Raw genomic sequence first — 17,561 nt, forward strand, 5'->3', positions numbered from 1 at the left:
GCTCTACTGCCCCACACAATGCTCCAGATGGGCAAGGAATACATCCTTGTGTTTTATACTAGTGACAAGCCAAGAGGGAGACTGGGTTCTGCCTGGACTCCATAAGTGCATGCTGGACAGGCAGAAGCAGGAACACAGCATCCTGCAGCACCAAGCCTATATCATTCCTGTTCTGCTCTTCACAGGCAGTCTGCCTTCTCACGCCCACGAGCTAGAGGCGAGGGAGGACACGACGTATCAGATGATGCCAGCCTCCCACAACTTACTTTCGCTGACTTTGAAGTGAGATCTCTTAATGGTTTCCTTCACGATATCCGGCGTGACCGCGCACATTTTCCATCGCAGCAGCTTCCTCTGCTCCAAAGGCAGTTTTTCCACTAAGAAGATCAAAAGTTAATGACAGAAGGAAACCAAATGCAATATCTTGATTAGATACAACACTTCCTATGTTCTGCTGCACAGCCACCGGGCCTGCAGGGAGGGTTTGTAATCCTCTTTATGGAACTAGCATGCAACGTAAAACAACAGCCAGAGGAGATCCAGGATGCTGGAACATGGCATAGCAACACATCCCAGCTCACCTCTCTCATCTCGAGTACTGAAGTAGATGGTTGGAAGCACGTTAGGGAATAAACTGCAGACAAGAGCTGGTCTGAGCACTTTCTCCTGATCTTCAGTGGGCTGGGACAGGCACTCGAGACGTTTCCTAGGAGAGATTAAGCAGGAGGCAGCTGGATAAAGGTAAAAACAGCATGGGGAGCACCTACACGTGCAGTCACACAGAGGCTGGTTTACATCTCAACATCCATTAATGCATATGTATACTCAGACGCTGCACTGTCTGTAATCGCCACACAGCAATGAAATGAGCTTCTGGTGCCTTTGCAGGAATATATTTAAAGGAGGGTAGTAAATGCAGTGACAAGGGGACACCAATGCCACAGACAGGAGATGGGGCAAAAACTGCCTGTCAAGCAGGAAAAGAGAGTCCTCAGGAGAAGGTTACGACCCCAAAAGGACCATTGACTGTCAAGAAACCTACAAGGAATCAATAGTGCAGAGAACTGGAAACAGCAGACAAAATGGAGTCACATCACATTGACAGAGTCTCCTGCACTGCCCCTTGCCTCACTGAAGGCAAAATGCAACAGTGGGGCTGGAGATCAGAGAATGGAAGAGATGAGCCTGAAGGGAAGCTGGGGTGTTTCCTAAGTGTTTTATTTCTATACATCCTTCTCTTTTTTTTTTCCTCCAATACCAGTATTGGCAATTAAAAGTTTATTAAACAGCAATAAATTATATTGATTTTTGTAATTCCTTGGCACAGATCTGGTTTTAGTCCACAGCACATCAGATGGCTCCAGAAGGAGCCTTGATCCTGCTATCAGGAATTCGCATCACTGTAATGTGGTACAAGCAGTGGGCGTAAAAGCCAGTAACCACTCTGCAAAGACAAGGGGTGGAGTTTGCAACAAATAAGCATGCCAAGCATTATCTCCTCCTGTGTTTTGCAGGGAGTTTGTTACACAACAAACCCTATAACCTGGTCCACAGGAACACGGGCTAGAGATCCTAACACAGACACCTTTGAGTTGTTGTAACGCAATGTAATCCAATAAACCTAACCCAGCAACTGCCTATGGCAGTGAAATTAAGACCCCTGTTTTGCTGTGGTAGATGCACCCTCAGCACTCCACAGGCTGCTGTCTGTAGCTCTGGTCTTCAGGAAGCCCATTCTGGTTGGGAAGCTGACTGTCATCTTCATTCCATTCCCCCATGTGCTACAGCTCTCTTCTGACACCAAGACAAAGATGCCAAGCTGCAGTGCACTATTTAGAGCTACTAACCTGGATACAAGAGCCACAGAGCCACTAGATGACACGCCAGTGACAGAGGAAGCATTTGAGTAACCTGCAGGAGGGAAGAGAGCAAACAACCCCACCTCCCTGCAGCTTCACTCATCCCCCATGCTCTACTCACTTGGGCTTTTTTGGGAGCACAGCATAGGCACACTTCTCCTTTTCTTCCAGTTGGATGCTGGACATCTGAGTGGCCACTTCAGAGATGGCAGCAAGCTGTGGAGGCTCGGCTCCGGCTCTCTGCTCACTGCTATGCAGGGTCGGTGTGCCCGTGAGCTGGCAGTTGGAACTGAGGCTGGGAGAGCTGGCACGGGAGGCCTGCAGATGAACACTGACCCGTTTAGTGCAGACCACAGCACCATCGGTGCCTATAAGGCTTGAGTCACCATTAAGGCAATGGCTGCCCATCTCCAAGTTCGGGGGAGCAATGGTTTCCTCTGGTGTGAGTTGTGCTGTGATGTGATGCCCCGACCTGTCCCTGTTGGACGGGGTGCCCGCATTCCTAAGGCCAGAGCTTTTGACTTCGTGTCCAAAGCCACTGCAGGTGGCAGTCTGTCCAACCAGCTGCTGCACAGCTGCTGTGAGGCTGATCTTGGGCTCGGCCTCACACAAGCTGTGCACCTTCCTATCAGCATCCCCCAGTGGCCAAGAGCATTGCTTATTCCTGAGGGTCACACTGCTGGGCACGAGGGTCAGTGAGGAGATAGAGGTTTGTTCCTGGTCACTGCTTTGCACTGCAGGGCTACGGAGGAAGCAGTCTCCATCAGCCTTGGAGTGTGGCCATCCGACGATGGGAAAACTGGGGGTGTTCTTCAGCTTCTTTACTCCTGGTGACTGCAGCAAAGGCACTTTAGCACTGCTTGGCTGTAGGAAAGAGTGGCTGTGGAGCACTGGTCTGCAGGAGCTGGAAGCCTGCTGAGGGCAAGCTGAGCCCAAGCAGCGGGCAGAGCCTTTCAGCCCAGACCCTGCATGCTCCTCGGGTAGTGCAGGTGGCAGGAAGGGCTCCATCAGCAAGGAAGACATTGCCCTTCCCGGGACAGAGCTGGTGTCTTGGGAGGTCCGGAAAGGAAAGTGGTAGGGTTTGGCTTTCAGACAGGAGCGCTGATAGAGCAGCGTGCTCCCACACAGCTCTGGGCAGGGCTGGGCACTTTCACTTGGATGCGACGGGCACGGTGATGGAGGGTACAAGAAGCAGGATTGTTGTAAAAGGATCCCTGAGGGCAGCGGGATACGATCCTGGTGGGCATCCATGTGCTGCCCTTCCAAAGTCCAGATGGGTTTTGCCTGCTGCTGAGGGGTGAGGCACCACACTCGGCGCTGTTGTTCTCGCTCTGTTGGAGGGGGGTCAGTCCTGAGGCCAAAGCTCTCCTCCTGCCTGGGACCCAGGTTATTGTGTTGTGGTCCTGCTGAGGCCATGTAGAGCCATAGAACGAGGCAAGAGCAAATCTGTAATCTACTGCAGCATCTTCACTGGCCTGAAACAAGATGACCACATGAAACAGGTGACTTGAGCAGCGCATCTGCTTTCCTCCTTACCCCACAGTTCTGCCACAGCAAAGCTGGCCCCCCACAGGATGTCTCTGCATCACTGGACTTAAAGAGCCAGGCCCAACTCTGCTGCCAGGAGGGCACCAAGTGGCACAAAAACCCATGTCCCTCCACCTGCCAAGGCTTCCCAAAGGTCCCTCTGGGCCAGACCATAGCAAAGAAAGAGCTGGCATCTCACTTGACACCAGAGGACATGGAGGACAACTATAAAGGGCCCTGGGAAAAGTCCTGTGCACTCCTCCAACACACACGCATTCTTCTTAATCACAGCCCTACATAAAAGTCTCTTGCAAGAAGCAGCCAGCAGACAAAATGCTGCACAGTTCTCAGTGCCCTAAATCCTCCTCAAACGACTGCACTACACCTGTATGATTCTTTTTGCCTGGGGAGAAGAGAAGGAAAAAACAGTGCTCGTGCCAGATATTTGTCTTGCTTTAACTCATGCCTGGAGGGCCCCTGGATACAGCCGCGATAAGAAACTGCTTTCAAGCTTAATGAAAAACACACCCAAAAAAAGTAGTGAAAGGTAAGCAGAGCATTAACCATCCCCCCACTCCCTTCATTTTCTTGCATAGCACACACTCCTTTGTCACCTGAAAATCAAGCGTGGGCTGCAGCACTTGAAATGGAGCTCCCAGACCAGAAGTGTTGCTCTGCAGCACCATAAAAGCAATTCAGGTCCACTAAAGGGTTTGGCCAGGCTCACCCCTACCTTGCACAGGCTCCCAATCTCTCATACGTGTTCATACAGCATCCCAACCAGATGCTGTATGAGATGGAAACATACCACACAGAACCCTACAGGAGCCACTACCCCATCAGAACGTATAGAAAGGCTCAGCTCCATGCTCAGAGCTGTGGGTGAGCAGCGCCACCTCCAGAAGGCAGCAGGGGAACCACCAGCATCCCGCTAACCTGAAGACTCTTTGCTCTGGCCCCGTGGGCACAACAGCACTCACCAAAGCACTCCTGCAGGAGCTGCACGTGCCCTCCTGAACTGGGTTGTGCTGTGTTACCCGATCGCTGTGCAGCGAGCAGCCCGGCCGTGCTGTGACATTCACTGTGATTAGCACAGGGCACAGAGGCTGCGTTCAGATGCTGCCACCTGCTCGGCTCGAGTTCCCCCAGTAAACAAGTGTATGAGCTTGGCACCCGCCAAACAAGTGCGCCCAAACCCCAAAGTGACCCCAGCGCACCAGGAAAACTGATGTGAAATCCTAAAATTAAAACATCAAGAGGTTAATGGAGGCGTCCCCAGCGTCCTAACTTGCTAGGGACTCTCAGTTAAAGGTCACCATGCCTTGCTAGCAGCTTGGCCATGCATGCCCACCCAGCGGGAGCCACCTGCACTTCATCCCTCCAGGCTTTGCAGCTATGCCCGCCTCATCTCAGTATAAAAATAAAAGTGATTTGTCCTGATAGAGCTGTAACAAGGGATTTGACGAGCACTGGAGGCTTATACAGCGGTACAACAGCAGGACAAGGAGATGCATCAGCCTGATAGGAAAGCAGTAGACGTTCAAGCAATGGGCACACTCAAGCAATGGGCATTAAGCCTCTGCCCAGAAGTCCTCTGCTCTGGGTGACATTAAGGACAGCTCAGTGAGGCATCTAATGAACATCCAGAAGCAGCAGAAGGGATGCAAGTATTCTCAGGTACCAGGCAGTGGGTATTATAGGACAGCAGCTGTCACAGCCCCATGGCCCTGGGCAGCACCAGGTCACTGCTGGGCACCCTTCAGTGAGGCTTCCCCTTTCCATTTCACTCACCTGTGCCTGTGACAGGGGTCTGGCCAGGAAGATCACAGCTCGGTGCAGCCACTGGCTCTGCCAGCTTAGCCCTATGGCAAAGGGCAGCAGTCCCCACTGGCAACAGCAGCACAACATTTGGAAGTTTTATTGTGGAAACATGAGCTGGGAAAAGCCCTGCTCTGCTCCCAGGGTGAATTGGCAAGGGTTGGAAGTCCAACCCAAACATCATTACTGGTAATTAATGGATTTTGGCTTGGGCTTATTAACACGCAATAAATAAAGAGGCCAAGGTTGTCACCGTTATGGTGACTGTAAAGCTGAATAACTGTGAGCAGGTGCAGCTATCACCTTTTATTACCACGCTGCCTGCTCAGGACGTCAGCTGGAGCACGGCCACAGCCCTCAGGGCTCACACAGCACAGGGACTCCAGCTCTGTGTGCCCCACCGAGGGGCAGCAGTGGAGCAGAGCTTCTCCAGCCCTACCCTTGGGTTCCTATAGCAGAGCTGCTTCTAGAGTAAGGACGAGCCCTGAAGAGCCCAGGCACAAAGCAAGGCTCTGACACGTGAGATTCAACAGGAAGGTTATTTTAAACTCAGTCGTGGTGACACGCTTAAAATAACAAGAGCTTGCGAATGCATGGGGCTGCGAGCTGACCTGATAACGTGCTGTCAGCCTCACACATCCAAAAGTCACAGGAGAGGAAAGGAAACCAAGTCAGACCTGAAACCAAGTCAGATCTTTACAGTTAGAAAGGATCGAGGGTTTGTTTCCCCCTAAGGGAGATGTGAGGTCACACCACATCCCTCACTCGAAGCTCCACAGCATTCCATTAATGCCTGAATAAGAGAGTTAACAACAACACAACACAAACAGGATTGAAAGCCAACACCCGTTTCATAAGGACCTATTCAGCTTCAGAATTAAAAGCTTTCAACAAAAACCAAACGGCGATTTACTGTGAGTACCTGAGCTGCTGGAATGGCCGGTAACACGATGCAGACTCATGTTCTAACAGCCTCAATGAAGCGAGCTCTCATTGCAGCGCCCCTTTAACCCGACCCGGAGCTCACAGCCGCACAATGCACACACCCATAGGGACAGCGGGCACCGAGAGCTGGGCCCAGCCAAGGCCTCACCCCAGGGCACAAGCTGCAGGCCGCGACGGAGGCCTTACCGGGGAGGGAGGCCTTAAAGCGGGAGCCCCGCTGATAAAAGGGGCCGTGAGGTGGGACACCGGCACGTGTGCCCGCTGCTCACCGGTACCGGCGCTGTGTGTTCGGCCCGTACTCACCGCCCGCCGTTACCATAGGGATCCCGGCCGGCACCGCGCTCACAACGTGACCGCGCGTCCCGGCAGCCCGGCGTGCACCGCGCCCCGCGCCCGCAGCGCCCCCTGGCGGCCGTGCGGGGAACTGCAGGCGGGGCGGATGATACGGGCCTTAAGAACGGGCAGGTCCGGATCGCAGACACGGGCTGCACGTGGGAAGGGTCCTGCGGTATAATGGCACAGTGTGACGTGTCTGAGCAGTCATTTCTAAGCTGTCATACGCAGCCTGGGCTTGTAACAGCAGCATGTGGAAGGTGCCATCGTCCTCAGGCCTAATCAGGCACAGCCCCCTGTGGGCGCTGGGGTCAGAAGGAGCGTTTCTCCTGTCGCAGTGCATTAAGGTGACTGACTGCTGGCTCCCAGCAGCACAGGGCGCAGTGCAGGCACATGTAGCTTGCAGGGACTCACTGCGCTCCCTCAGGTGCTCTGCAGGGGTGTGAGGAGCCGGATGAGCTTCTGGCAGTGCCGTGCAGATGAAGGCCGGGGGCTGCCCCCAGCTACAGGCCAGGAATTGCTATTGACCAGTGCAGCCAGCTGGTCACCGGCCCCGAGGGACTGCAGCACCTGTGGGCAGAGCACAGCAATCAGTCAACCCCGCACATCCCCTCAATGCCACCATAGTAGGGGTGAGGGCAGGTACCTGCTGTATCCCAGGGTGCTGGCTGACGGCACGCAGAGCCATGAGCGCTCCCTCCCGCACTCTGGCTTGTGGGTCCCTGCAGGCCACCTCCAGGAGGACGTGGGGGGCCCTGCTCTCAATGAGCAGCTCCCCAAGCCCTGCTGAGCGCCGGCCCAAGTTGCCCAGGGCTGAGGCTGCGTTGCAGCGTGTCTTGGCTTGATGGTCACTCAGCAGCTGTGTCAGCCTGGGCACGGCCCTGCCCAGAGTCCCGGCTGGGGAGGACTCGTGATAAGCAGCATTACCCACCGCAAAGCTGGCTGCCTTGCGCACGGCATCGTCCTCATCAGCCAGGCACAGCAGTAGGCTCTCCAGTAAGCCAGGTTGGTTCTGCAGCACCTGGGGAAAGCTGTGTCGGAACAAGTTGCCCAGCAAATAGCAGGTTTTGGCCCGTATGGGGTGTTCTTTGTGGCTGAGTAGGTGGGTCAGTGCCTGGTAAGACATATCTGAACCCCCTAAAATCCTCTGGAGAAAGGGCAGGTGCTCTGGACAGGTCCGAGCCACGTGAGTCAAGAGAGACAGGAGATCGGTTGTGAGTGTGAGGCTGCCTGAAAACAAGACAGTACTCAGGTAGGCAATGATGTGCTCTGAGGCGGCAGCCTCCCTCGCTACTTGGTCTGTGACCTGCTCATCGGACACAACAAGGCGGCATAAGAGGCTCATGGGAAGCTCGGTGTCTGAGAAAGGCAGATGGTGACAGCAGACCTAAGGAGAAAAGAGACACAGTAGTGGGGGCTGTATGGCACAAGTGTCGTCCCCATGTGGGCACAAACAGCAGTGCCAGCATGGGCTGTAATGTAGGGAATTGTGTCCAGAATATGGAGGGGAAGATAAATGTGGGGGTAGAAGGGTACCTGCAGTAGCTGCAGAGGGATCTGGGAGTCTCTTACTGCCTCGATGACTAATGCTATGGTGTTTCCATCCACGTCCAGGGCAAAAGGAAAACAGAGGAGTTGGCAGGCCTGAATCACTACAGCCGGGATGAGCTCAGCCTCTCCATTCTCCCCTGCTTGTCTGAATTTGTTAGAGGGACTGGGCTTAATGCAGAGATGATGAGAGGGAAAAAGAAGGAAAAGAAACAAAATATCAGCTGTTGAGCACTGCTCACTTCAGCTTTTCCAACTCACGTCTGTGCCAGACATGCCAGGAAGCGAGGGGACAGCAGTGTCTTCAGAACCACCATGAAGACGCCATGGGACTGGGTGAGACGAGGCAGGCACCGGTGGGTCTCACGAGTGAAGATGAAAAGGGCCAGGCTTAAGAAAAGCAGTGTGCCTGCAGGCAGAGAGGCAAAATTAGGGAAGACTTTCTTAGTCTCCTCTCTTCTATCTCCTTATGCCGCATAGAGCCCTCACTGTCTGGAGGAGGTCAACAACCCTCAAGAACATCCCCTGAGCCCTCTGGCCCTAGGGATCAGATGCTAACAGGGACATTGATGCAAGTAAGCCTGGGGGCAGGATGCAGAGCACAGTACAGGACAGATGCCTTTTTTGCCCACAGCTCCTACCTTGAGGGGAGAGAAGGCTCCAGTCTGGCTCTGCTCCTGGGCTGTTTCCTTCCAGCGCTGCCCCACCACCCATGCAAAGCACTGCAGAAACACAATGCCACACCACACTCCACAACTCTGAGGCAGCAAAGCTCTGCTCCACAGTCGCATCTTCCTACATATAGGGAGAAAAGCATTAAGAGGCTTCCAGGCTGTTCTCCAGGGTTCCAGTTCATGACCCTAAAAGCCCCATGGTCCCAGGAAGGCCGGGGCTGGATGGCCCAAAGAGTACAGGGGGAACCAAGCAGCCTGGCAGCCCTCCTGCCCCTGCTGATGGCACCAGTCTCAGGGCATTTCTGCTCTCTCCCACTGTGATACATCCATGAATCACTCCTCTCTGCCCATCATCCTCCCATCAACCCCCCTGGGCTCCACAAACAACCCTAGGTGACTTTCATGGGGTTGCACAGTTCAGCCAAAGCTCTGCTATTTCCTGTTTTTCCCACCCACTCCACGTTCTGGCCTTCTGCATCCCCACACCCAGTCCAGGCAAAAGGAGAAAGGCAGGCTGGTACCTGTGCAAGTAGCTTCAGCAGGAGGAAAATGATCCCATCATAGAGACCAGCACCCATAGGCAAGGAGAAATGCAGCTGTAAGAGAATGTGGGACAGGCTGGATCTGAGCACTGCTCTGAGCACCAGACCCCATACTCTTCTGACCCCATCTTTGCCTGCAAACCTTTGTACTGGGGCAACGGCAAGGCCCCTCTGCTCCTCAGGCCCTAATCCATACCTCAGCAGGCTCCATCATTGCGTTTGTCACTGCTGGTAAGATTTCTTTTCCTTCAAGTGCCACAGGCACCCCACGCTGATCAAGCTGCGTCAGGATGAACGCTGCAGCGCCCTGTGGGAGCAGACAGAGCTCAGCACCTTTAGACTTGCCTACCTACTCTTAATCCATTAGACCAGGGCAAGGACAGATCAGTTGCACCCACCCCATCATGAGTAAGCAACAGTAAGACCCAAGTGGGATGTGGGACTCTGCAGAATTCCTCACAGTACCTCTGGCAGGATGGACAGACTTACCACAACAGAGATGACAGGAGACTGAGTAAGCAGATCCCGGGCCAGAGTAACCACCTCCTCAAGCCTGAAACAAGGGAACCAGAGGAGAGACACTGACAGTTAAGCCCTCCTCACAATACTATATTTCCAGGCTTCTATATCCAACTGAGCAGAAGCATTCAAATACTCCCAAGGATGGGAAGAAACCATTTTGCAGGAGGACAAGTGATTCCTGATTCACAGAGGTTTCTTGCCCATTCTGGGTCCCTAGTGCATCCCCAGCATCCATTTAGGTGTCAGAATCAGAGGGATCAGCAGCACCAGAAGCCTAGCTCTAAGTAGGGTGTAGGTCAGAGGCTTGTACAGGACAGGGAACACTCCTACCTTACCCACAGATAAAAGCTGGTGCTTACCTGGAAGGAGAGACCTGGGGCTGCAGGGTAAGCAGGGCCAGCAAGCATAGGGAGCCCTCACAGGCCACCCTCTGAGTCACTTCTGCCATGGGGATCTGCCAAGAGAACAAGAGTCAAAGGGAACAGAAAGACTGGAAGGGAAGGAGAGAATGCTTCTGAGACATGGAAGAAAAACAATTGCACTCCATAGACTGAGCTCCATCACACTCTTTTCTTCCCACAACACCCAGCCTGATGTAAGCAGCACCCAAAGAAATGGGTCACGGTTGCCTGCACTCCTACCCAATCACAAGAGCCACAGTGAAGTTCTACCTTGCTCTTTGAGAGCTGCATGAGGAAATCAAATACTTGCTGGCTCCTCCCCAGGTGCTGGCACAGATTCGGGCTGGCATAGCAGCCAGTGTAGAGGATCTGCAAGACAGAAGGGAAAGCTGTATAGCTGCCCAGGTGACAGACACATAGTGATCAAGCCCATCCTAGTCACACTCCATGGCTACTGCAGGCTTAATTACTCAAGAAGACCAGAGATAATAAGGCCTGAATCTACAGCTCCCACTTCCCCAAGCTCCTAATCCCAAGCCAAGAGACCAGATACCTCTGGGAACAGCCAGATAAATGGATGATGTCATTACCTTGAGAACATTCAAGGAGCAATTTGGGTGCTCCAGCCTCCCCAGCAGCTTCCCAAGCTGATGGCTCTCTCCATCCATAAGCTTTCCAGCTATCTCCTGAGCAACCTGTAGAAATCAGCCTGTTATACACTTCAGGCACCTGAAGCATTGCACAGACTAAGAAGTTCCATACTAGCAACAGATTAACAGAAGACATTGTTTCCTACACAGCAGTGCCTGCTTTCATGCAGACATGCTCATCTGCCATGGCCCAGCACTGCTGTGATACTAAGCTGACATGAGTAAGGTAAGATTCCTGCTCTGCTTCTTTCCACATTGACTTAGAGTTGAACTCAATTACTTTATTCTTGTTTTCCCTCTCATTCAGTTTCATTTGATTTCAGATTTTCTACAGTTCATATCACAAACTTAAAAGAATCCTTTGCATTTCTCTGTTATCTACTCTTATTTAGCCCTTCCCTATGTCAGGCCCTACACATAAGTCTTAATTGACTCAGGAGTCCTTAGACTCATTTACTTAATGGCTAACACAAGGCAGGTGGGAACCATAAAGGGCTGAACCCACAGTTCCCCCTCCCCTGTGTTCCTAACCCCAGTCCTTAGACTCTTGAGGGTCAGCTCTCAGATCAGGTGTAGCCACCTGTAAATTATAGCCCCTCTGCCAACAAACTCAGAGGACCCCAACCCTACATTCTACTGCTGAAAAAAAGATTCTCCTGTAAAGGGCTATTGCTCCCATGGAGACCACACATCTTTGCCCTGCAAGGAGAAGTGGCCTGACCTGCTGCTTAGCTTTCCAACAGCTGCTCTGTGTTGGGGGGACGCTGCAGGCAGCTGCCAGTACAGCTGTACAAAGGTCTGCCACACACTGCCTCTGGTCATGAGCTGACTTGGCCTCCATTGTGGTACCTGCAAAGGACAGAGCTCAGTACACATGCCCTAAGGGCAAGGGGTGCTTAGGAACAGCAGGATAGAGCTGGAGGCCAACAGATGTTTGGGTGATGAGAAGGGTGAGATCTGCAATTCAGGGAGAGGAGAGCCCCAGGTGGCAGATGTTTGAGCGATCTGGGCAGATAAGCTCAGCCAGCTTCTCCTGCCAACAGCATTCAGTGCTCTGATAGAGCTCAAGGGCTTGAAGGAGAAGGAAAACCTACTGGGAAGCCCTGGGAGAAAGTGGTAAACCGCTATTAGTGCTACCTTGCAGAGCAGGTTGCTCAGAGATCAATCCCTGAAGGAGTCTGTCCAACAGGGGCTCATTCTCTTCTCGTAGGCTGGCATAGAAAGGGACAGAGATAGAGGAGCACATCGCATCCAGGCTCTCACAGAGCAGAGTAAAGCACTGCAGGAGACACAAAGGTTGCTGTTACTGCAGATAGAAAGTGGGAGGGTAGAGACAAACAATCATGGAGGAAACTAGGGGGGAAACAACAGAGATGGGAGAAGAACACTTGTGCTTGAGCTTCAGGGACCAACGTCTCCTCTCCAGCCACTCAAATCCCACTGTTACTGTATAGGAGCCATGTGCTGGCTGAGAGAAGGGTACACATGAAAGCACAGCCAAGAAAGCTGTCCCCCAGAGAGGTTCTTCTTGCACGTGATCCACCCTGTGTCCCTTTCCCCCACAAAAAAAAACCAAAAAACCAACAATGGCCCTGACAAGAATGCATCAGGCTACATAGCTTAGAGCAGGCTGCATTCCCCGCTAACACATGCACCTAAGCCCACAGCTTTGGTCAGGGGAGGACAGAGTGGGGAATAGGGAGAGAGGGACATTCTTACCAGGAGGCTTTGCTGGCAGAGTCTCATCTCACTATCAGCAGGCTCAGCCAGAAGATCCGGCAGCAGGGATAGGAAATAGTTGGCACTCTCCTGGAAGGTCTGTAGGCTTGGGGAGGCAGCAAGTGCAAAAGAGAACAGATAAACCTAGTCACTGAATATGAGGACAGGATCTGATCAGCTCCTTACAGCCCTGGCTGCAAAGGGCAAGCAGCACAATTGGACTCATCAGTTATGCCTTCCCGTGTTAGCCCCATGGAAAGTATTTATCTGTAAGTACTGTAAGTACTGTGATGTTTATCATGATGCTTCCCCACATAACAGCATCTCCTTCCTGCCTACTTCTTGACTGTCCCTACTGTGGCCACAAGAGACCTCAGAGTGCACCACATTGCCCCTACCTGTCCTGCCCACTCTTCTGCAGGCTGTGTTCGCTACTGAAGTAACCTGTGGTCACCATGATGAGGTCTGTCAGCACTGCAATACACCAGGGCTGCTGCAAGAAGCAGAAAGAAACATGAAGTGGCAGCAATTGTCAGGCTGGCAGGCAGACACCACTGCAGCAGGATCCTTCCTTGCCAAGATCTTTCTCCTTCTAAACAGGGCCTGGAAGAGACACTGGTGCTGTGAACCAGTTCCAGCAGGACACAGAGACCTGTGACAACACAGGCACACTGCAGGACTGAGGGAGCCCCAGTCTGCCTGGGGTTCCACACCCACCTGCTTGGTTCTGCCACTCTCCAGTATCTGCTTGGCCAGATGCAGCAAGGACAATGGCACATTCAGCTCTTGGCAAAAGAGGTTCAGCAGCTCAGAGTCACAGCGGGTAGCCAGGAGATTTCCCACAACACGAAGCACAGAACGGAGATGGGAGGCTCCCTCAAGCATCCCTTCCAGCACCTGGGCAGCAAGAAGCCAAAAAGACTCATTCAGCAGCACTTATGGCCTCTCCATCAGCCATGTGGCTGCCTCCCAGCCTCTAAGGCAAGGGACAACAGTGGAACAGATGACAAATTGTGTGAGGCAGCTCTGATTCTTGGGGAAGCAGCAGGACTCCTTGCTAGCTGAAGCAAGGGGATCTCCCAGTGCTCCCAACCCAATCCCAGGAAAGAAGGCAGCATCCATGTCCCAGCCTCAGTCAGCTGGACAAGCCTTGTGACAAGCTCACTCACTTGCTGAGCAGATTCTGCAAGCCGGGCTTGGACACGGTGCCGGAAGGCTGAGTCCCTCAGGAGGCTCAGAGGTGTGCTCAGCTGCATGGCCAAAGGCTCTGTGGCCTCGATCAGGTGCTGCCACTCCTCATCACTCCCCAGCTCCTGACCACGGAGAAGAAAAAGCTGGTGCCAAAGATCCTGCCTGCCCCAGAGTCTATGTATCACGCCCTAGGGACTGGGCCCTCATGTCCTTATCGCAGGACACCGTCTTACCTCACTCTCCAGGTCCACAGCCTCAATGCTTTGCCTGCCCTCAAGCTCAGCTCTGCCAACACCAAGCTGCAGAGGTGCTTCTGGCTGGGGAAACTCCCGCTCATAATCTTGTGTGATGCTGTGCTCCCTGGCCAAGGAAACAGCCCAGTCAATGAGCTACCCCACTTTCCTCTCTTTTTCCCAGTCCCAATCTTCCCTCACCGTGGGCTGGGAGGAGGCTCCTCCAGTTGCCACTCTGACATGCTGTTCTTTCCTTCCAGGACACCTGAGTTCTTCTCTTGGAAGGATGCTGGTAGCTCCTCCCCCTCCTCAAGAGCTGCCTTTCCAAACGCTGCTCTGGGTTTATGCCTGGTGTGTCCTTTGCCAGAGTCCTTCATAGATGTAGTCTTTGCCTTCAGCTGCCCCTGGTAGATGGCAGAGAAGTTTGGTCAGGGCAGACTCAGTGAGAAGAGTTCCACCACACCAACGGCCCCACAATCCTGCCTCATATGTGGCCATTACACCAGCCTGGCCAACCTCCTGTCTTTCCCCTTGGTCCCATTTAAGAGCCCCTCCTTTGACATAACCATGGGTGCAGTCCAGAGAATCCCACACTTTTCTCCACCTTTTTCTGTGCCTCCTCAGCCATCTTCTGCCGAGCCTTTCTCAGGATCCTGGACTGACCACTCCTAGGGGCCAGGGAATGGGCTTGCTGCTCTTTCAGGGCCTGTAGCTCTGGGGACAGCTTGGTGGTGAAGGGGTTTGAAATCCCATGCTCTTCTGTGTCATCAATCACTGAGAAGGCAGGAGCAGAATTTCAGCAGATCTTTCTTGAGACACAGGGAGAGCAACCAGCTCTGCAATGCCAGGAGAATCCTGAGGGACCCAGAGCAACCCCAGGGGCAGGAGCTAGGGGTTAGTGGTCAGTGCAAACTATGAGGAAGGAGGCAAAGACCAGGGTAGGAAAAAAAAGAATGGTATTCCCAGTCTCCAGGCAGTAAGAAGAGGAAATGATCTGGTACGCACCAGTCACCCGTCCAGCAACAAAGGGGTGGGAGAGCAGCTCTGGCCATGACAAGCGCTGGCGAGGGTCCTTCATTAGCAGCCCCTGCAGGAAGCTCTACAAGGCAGCACAGTGCCAAGGACAGACAGCACACATGCAATAAAACAAACAAAAATGAATACAGTGCTCCCACTAGTCTCCCACAGAAAGAGCACTCAGGACTCCTGGGTTCTTTGGCTCACCCTGAGAAACACTTGGACTGGTGCTAAGACAAGGCTTTGCTCCTTACCTTGAAGTTTGGGCTTATGGCCTTAGGCCACTTGACAGGGTCCTTGACAATGAGGCTGACAAGCTGGAAGATGCTGCTTGTGTAGAAGGGAGGTTTGCCTGTGAACAGCTCATACAGGATGCAGCCCACAGACCACAAGTCTGCTGTGTGGTCATACGGCCGCTCCTCCACCAGCTCAGGGGACATGTACAGTGGAGTGCCCTTGATGGAAGTCAGCACCATGGTGTGGATGCTCATGGCACGTGCAAACCTGCTCAGAGCAAAACACAGGTGGACATTTCAGGCTGGAGCAGCCACTGCAGCTCCTAAGGAGACCCCGCGAGTCATCAATATCCTGTCCCTTCTGGAGCCCCAAATTCCCTACCCCTGCTAACCCCTGAATATGTGCAGAATGCAAGTCCCCTTCCACACCTCCCCTTCTCGTCTACAGCTCCAGGACACCCCTTGGAAGCCCCAAGCCTACACACCCATCTTAGCTGGTCACCCATACGCACCCAAAGTCACAGAGCTTGATGACACCGTCTTTGCCCAGTAGGATGTTCTGGGGTTTCATGTCACGGTGCAAGATGCGGTGGGAGTGTAGGTAATAGAGAGCAGAGACCAGCTGGGCAGCTATGATCTGCACCTGCCAGAGACACAGGAGCTTCATTCCAGTACCCCAACTCTTGCCCTTGCCTTGTCTGGGGCAGGGACCAGCCCCAGCCTTGAGCCAGCAGCTCCTCCCTGGCAGAGGAGTGAGCCAAAGGCTGAGGCAGCAGCCATGTGTTGTGGCTCTTACAGAAGAAACAGGGAGGTCGAGGTCTATGGGACCACTATAACACACTGCCTGCAATCCGGCTGCCTTTTCATCCCCTTCAAAAACTCTGCCAGCCAAAGCTTCAAAGACACCTTCACCCCCTTGACGTATCCACTCTAACAGCAGAACCCTCTGCCTGCTGAAAAACCCTGTTCCCTCCATCCTGCAGTAAAGCCTATATGGCCAGTCACCTGGTCCTCAGGCAAACTGCCATCATCCTCCAGGATCTGGAATAGCTCTCCCTCTGCGTAGTCAGTCACCATCACCACCTGGAAGAAGGAGCAGCGTGAAGGCATTAAGCACACCCCCAGACACATCCCTTCTGAACCTTTAAGCTATACTTAACCAGAACACTGTAAGGTGGAATGATACAAAGATGGTAACAAAGATGGTAACGGAGATTCAAAAGGTTATTTATGAGGAAAAACCTCACCAATATGGATGCCTTCACTGGGAAATGCTGAAGCAATCTCCACCAGGGAGCAATCTCTAAGATTAGTGGTGGTCAGCCCTTAAATGAGGTCTCAGAGGAGGTGGAGTCAAGCTCCACCCCTTCTGGGAGCACAACTTCTGCTGACTTCTGACAGCAGAAGTCAGGGAAGTGTAAAGGAACAGGATGAGCATATAACGGTATTTCTGAGCCCAGTGGTAGAATCACTCCCTTGAGCATATTTTTTATCTACTGCCCAATTACTGGAGGGCTCAGACAAACATCAATCATTAGGCTGGGTCACAGTCCTAAGTCTATTCCCTCATAAGGTCTCTTCGTGTCCATAGAGCAGGAGATCCCAATTAAACCACCTGAGGGAGTAGAATACCTGGTGGCAGGTCTGCAGCACTCAACAAGAGTGGAGATACAGCTGGGCACTGAACAAACCTGGTTAGATAGAAATGCTGCTAGAGCCCTGGAATACTGTCACCAGCATCTTCTGAGGCAGAGGTGACAGCAGATGACAGCCCACGCCCCCACCCCACCAAGCAAAAGTACCTGCCCTGCACGGGTCCCATTACCTCTTTGTCAGTCTCAAAGCTGTCGAGCATCTGGATGATGTTAGGATGACGGAGACCTCTCATAATCTCAATTTCCCGCTGCAGGTTCTTCAGCTCCTTCTCAGACCGCCCCACCTTGGGGATGAATTTCAGAGCCACCACCTTCCAAAGCAAAGCTGGGATCAGAGCAGTGTCCTGCCCACGTTGGCAGGGGCTGCATTTAACCCAAGTGGGACTCATTATTTTCTAGGTGAACACACAGAACAAGACACGTTCATAGGGCTGGAGCAAGGAGTATAAGTACTCAGTACTCAGTACCTGAGCTGTGTGAGCAGGACTGCAGGCTGTCTTCTAAAGGAAGAGATTCTTGTCCTTTACTTATTACTTTTAGGCTACAGTGGCCATTTTTTGGCCCAGAAGTGCACTGACAAACAGGAGCAGTCCTAGCTGGGGCCACCAGGATAGCAAGGTGGCTGATAACGTGGCATACAAGCTGAAACTGGGGGGTGGCTGAGCTTTATTAACCCTGGGTCTGGCAGGAG

The 17,561-nt window shown here is 52.9% G+C and overlaps 2 protein-coding genes across 28 annotated transcripts in view; both read right to left on the minus strand.

Annotated features, from left to right (window-relative positions):
* The window catches only part of TTLL4 (tubulin tyrosine ligase like 4), an 18,848-nt gene extending 12,344 nt beyond the window's left edge, over positions 1 to 6,504 (minus strand). For 4 of the 17 annotated variants that reach the window (XR_014948261.1, XM_085553142.1, XM_015868950.3 and 1 more), the window contains exons 1-3: positions 1,981 to 6,504; positions 582 to 706; positions 267 to 377 (exon numbers count right to left, since the gene is read on the minus strand). Coding sequence is in view for 12 of the 17 variants with exons in the window: in XM_085553142.1 (XP_085409268.1) it covers positions 267 to 377; positions 582 to 706; positions 1,981 to 3,275 (1,531 nt within the window). In the remaining 5 variants the exon portion in view is untranslated. Of the gene's footprint in view, positions 1 to 266; positions 388 to 581; positions 707 to 1,980 lie in introns of those variants that run through there. The other 13 variants (XR_014948260.1, XM_015868949.3, XM_085553148.1 and 10 more) reach the window with 9 other exon arrangements.
* The window catches only part of STK36 (serine/threonine kinase 36), an 18,715-nt gene continuing 7,190 nt past the window's right edge, over positions 6,037 to 17,561 (minus strand). For 2 of the 11 annotated variants that reach the window (XM_085553136.1, XM_085553135.1), the window contains exons 2-26: positions 17,041 to 17,181; positions 16,221 to 16,298; positions 15,728 to 15,858; positions 15,234 to 15,483; positions 14,968 to 15,061; positions 14,567 to 14,736; positions 14,164 to 14,366; positions 13,963 to 14,089; positions 13,708 to 13,872; positions 13,256 to 13,435; positions 12,937 to 13,031; positions 12,539 to 12,644; positions 11,957 to 12,098; positions 11,541 to 11,668; positions 10,760 to 10,864; positions 10,440 to 10,538; positions 10,128 to 10,222; positions 9,736 to 9,799; positions 9,443 to 9,553; positions 9,226 to 9,300; positions 8,672 to 8,825; positions 8,292 to 8,439; positions 8,019 to 8,178; positions 7,129 to 7,869; positions 6,037 to 7,052 (exon numbers count right to left, since the gene is read on the minus strand). In XM_085553136.1, coding sequence (XP_085409262.1) covers positions 6,906 to 7,052; positions 7,129 to 7,869; positions 8,019 to 8,178; positions 8,292 to 8,439; positions 8,672 to 8,825; positions 9,226 to 9,300; positions 9,443 to 9,553; positions 9,736 to 9,799; positions 10,128 to 10,222; positions 10,440 to 10,538; positions 10,760 to 10,864; positions 11,541 to 11,668; positions 11,957 to 12,098; positions 12,539 to 12,644; positions 12,937 to 13,031; positions 13,256 to 13,435; positions 13,708 to 13,872; positions 13,963 to 14,089; positions 14,164 to 14,366; positions 14,567 to 14,736; positions 14,968 to 15,061; positions 15,234 to 15,483; positions 15,728 to 15,858; positions 16,221 to 16,298; positions 17,041 to 17,103 — 3,831 coding nt within the window. In that variant the 5' untranslated portion in view covers positions 17,104 to 17,181 and the 3' untranslated portion in view covers positions 6,037 to 6,905. Of the gene's footprint in view, positions 7,053 to 7,128; positions 7,870 to 8,018; positions 8,179 to 8,289; positions 8,440 to 8,671; positions 8,826 to 9,225; positions 9,301 to 9,442; positions 9,554 to 9,735; positions 9,800 to 10,127; positions 10,223 to 10,439; positions 10,539 to 10,759; positions 10,865 to 11,540; positions 11,669 to 11,956; positions 12,099 to 12,538; positions 12,645 to 12,936; positions 13,032 to 13,255; positions 13,436 to 13,707; positions 13,873 to 13,962; positions 14,090 to 14,163; positions 14,367 to 14,566; positions 14,737 to 14,967; positions 15,062 to 15,233; positions 15,484 to 15,727; positions 15,859 to 16,220; positions 16,299 to 17,040; positions 17,266 to 17,561 lie in introns of those variants that run through there. The other 9 variants (XM_085553133.1, XM_085553132.1, XM_085553134.1 and 6 more) reach the window with 9 other exon arrangements.

This window comes from Coturnix japonica, chromosome 7, assembly GCF_054131305.1.
Source record: "Coturnix japonica strain WE chromosome 7, WE-NBRP24, whole genome shotgun sequence".
NCBI lineage: Eukaryota > Metazoa > Chordata > Aves > Galliformes > Phasianidae > Coturnix > Coturnix japonica.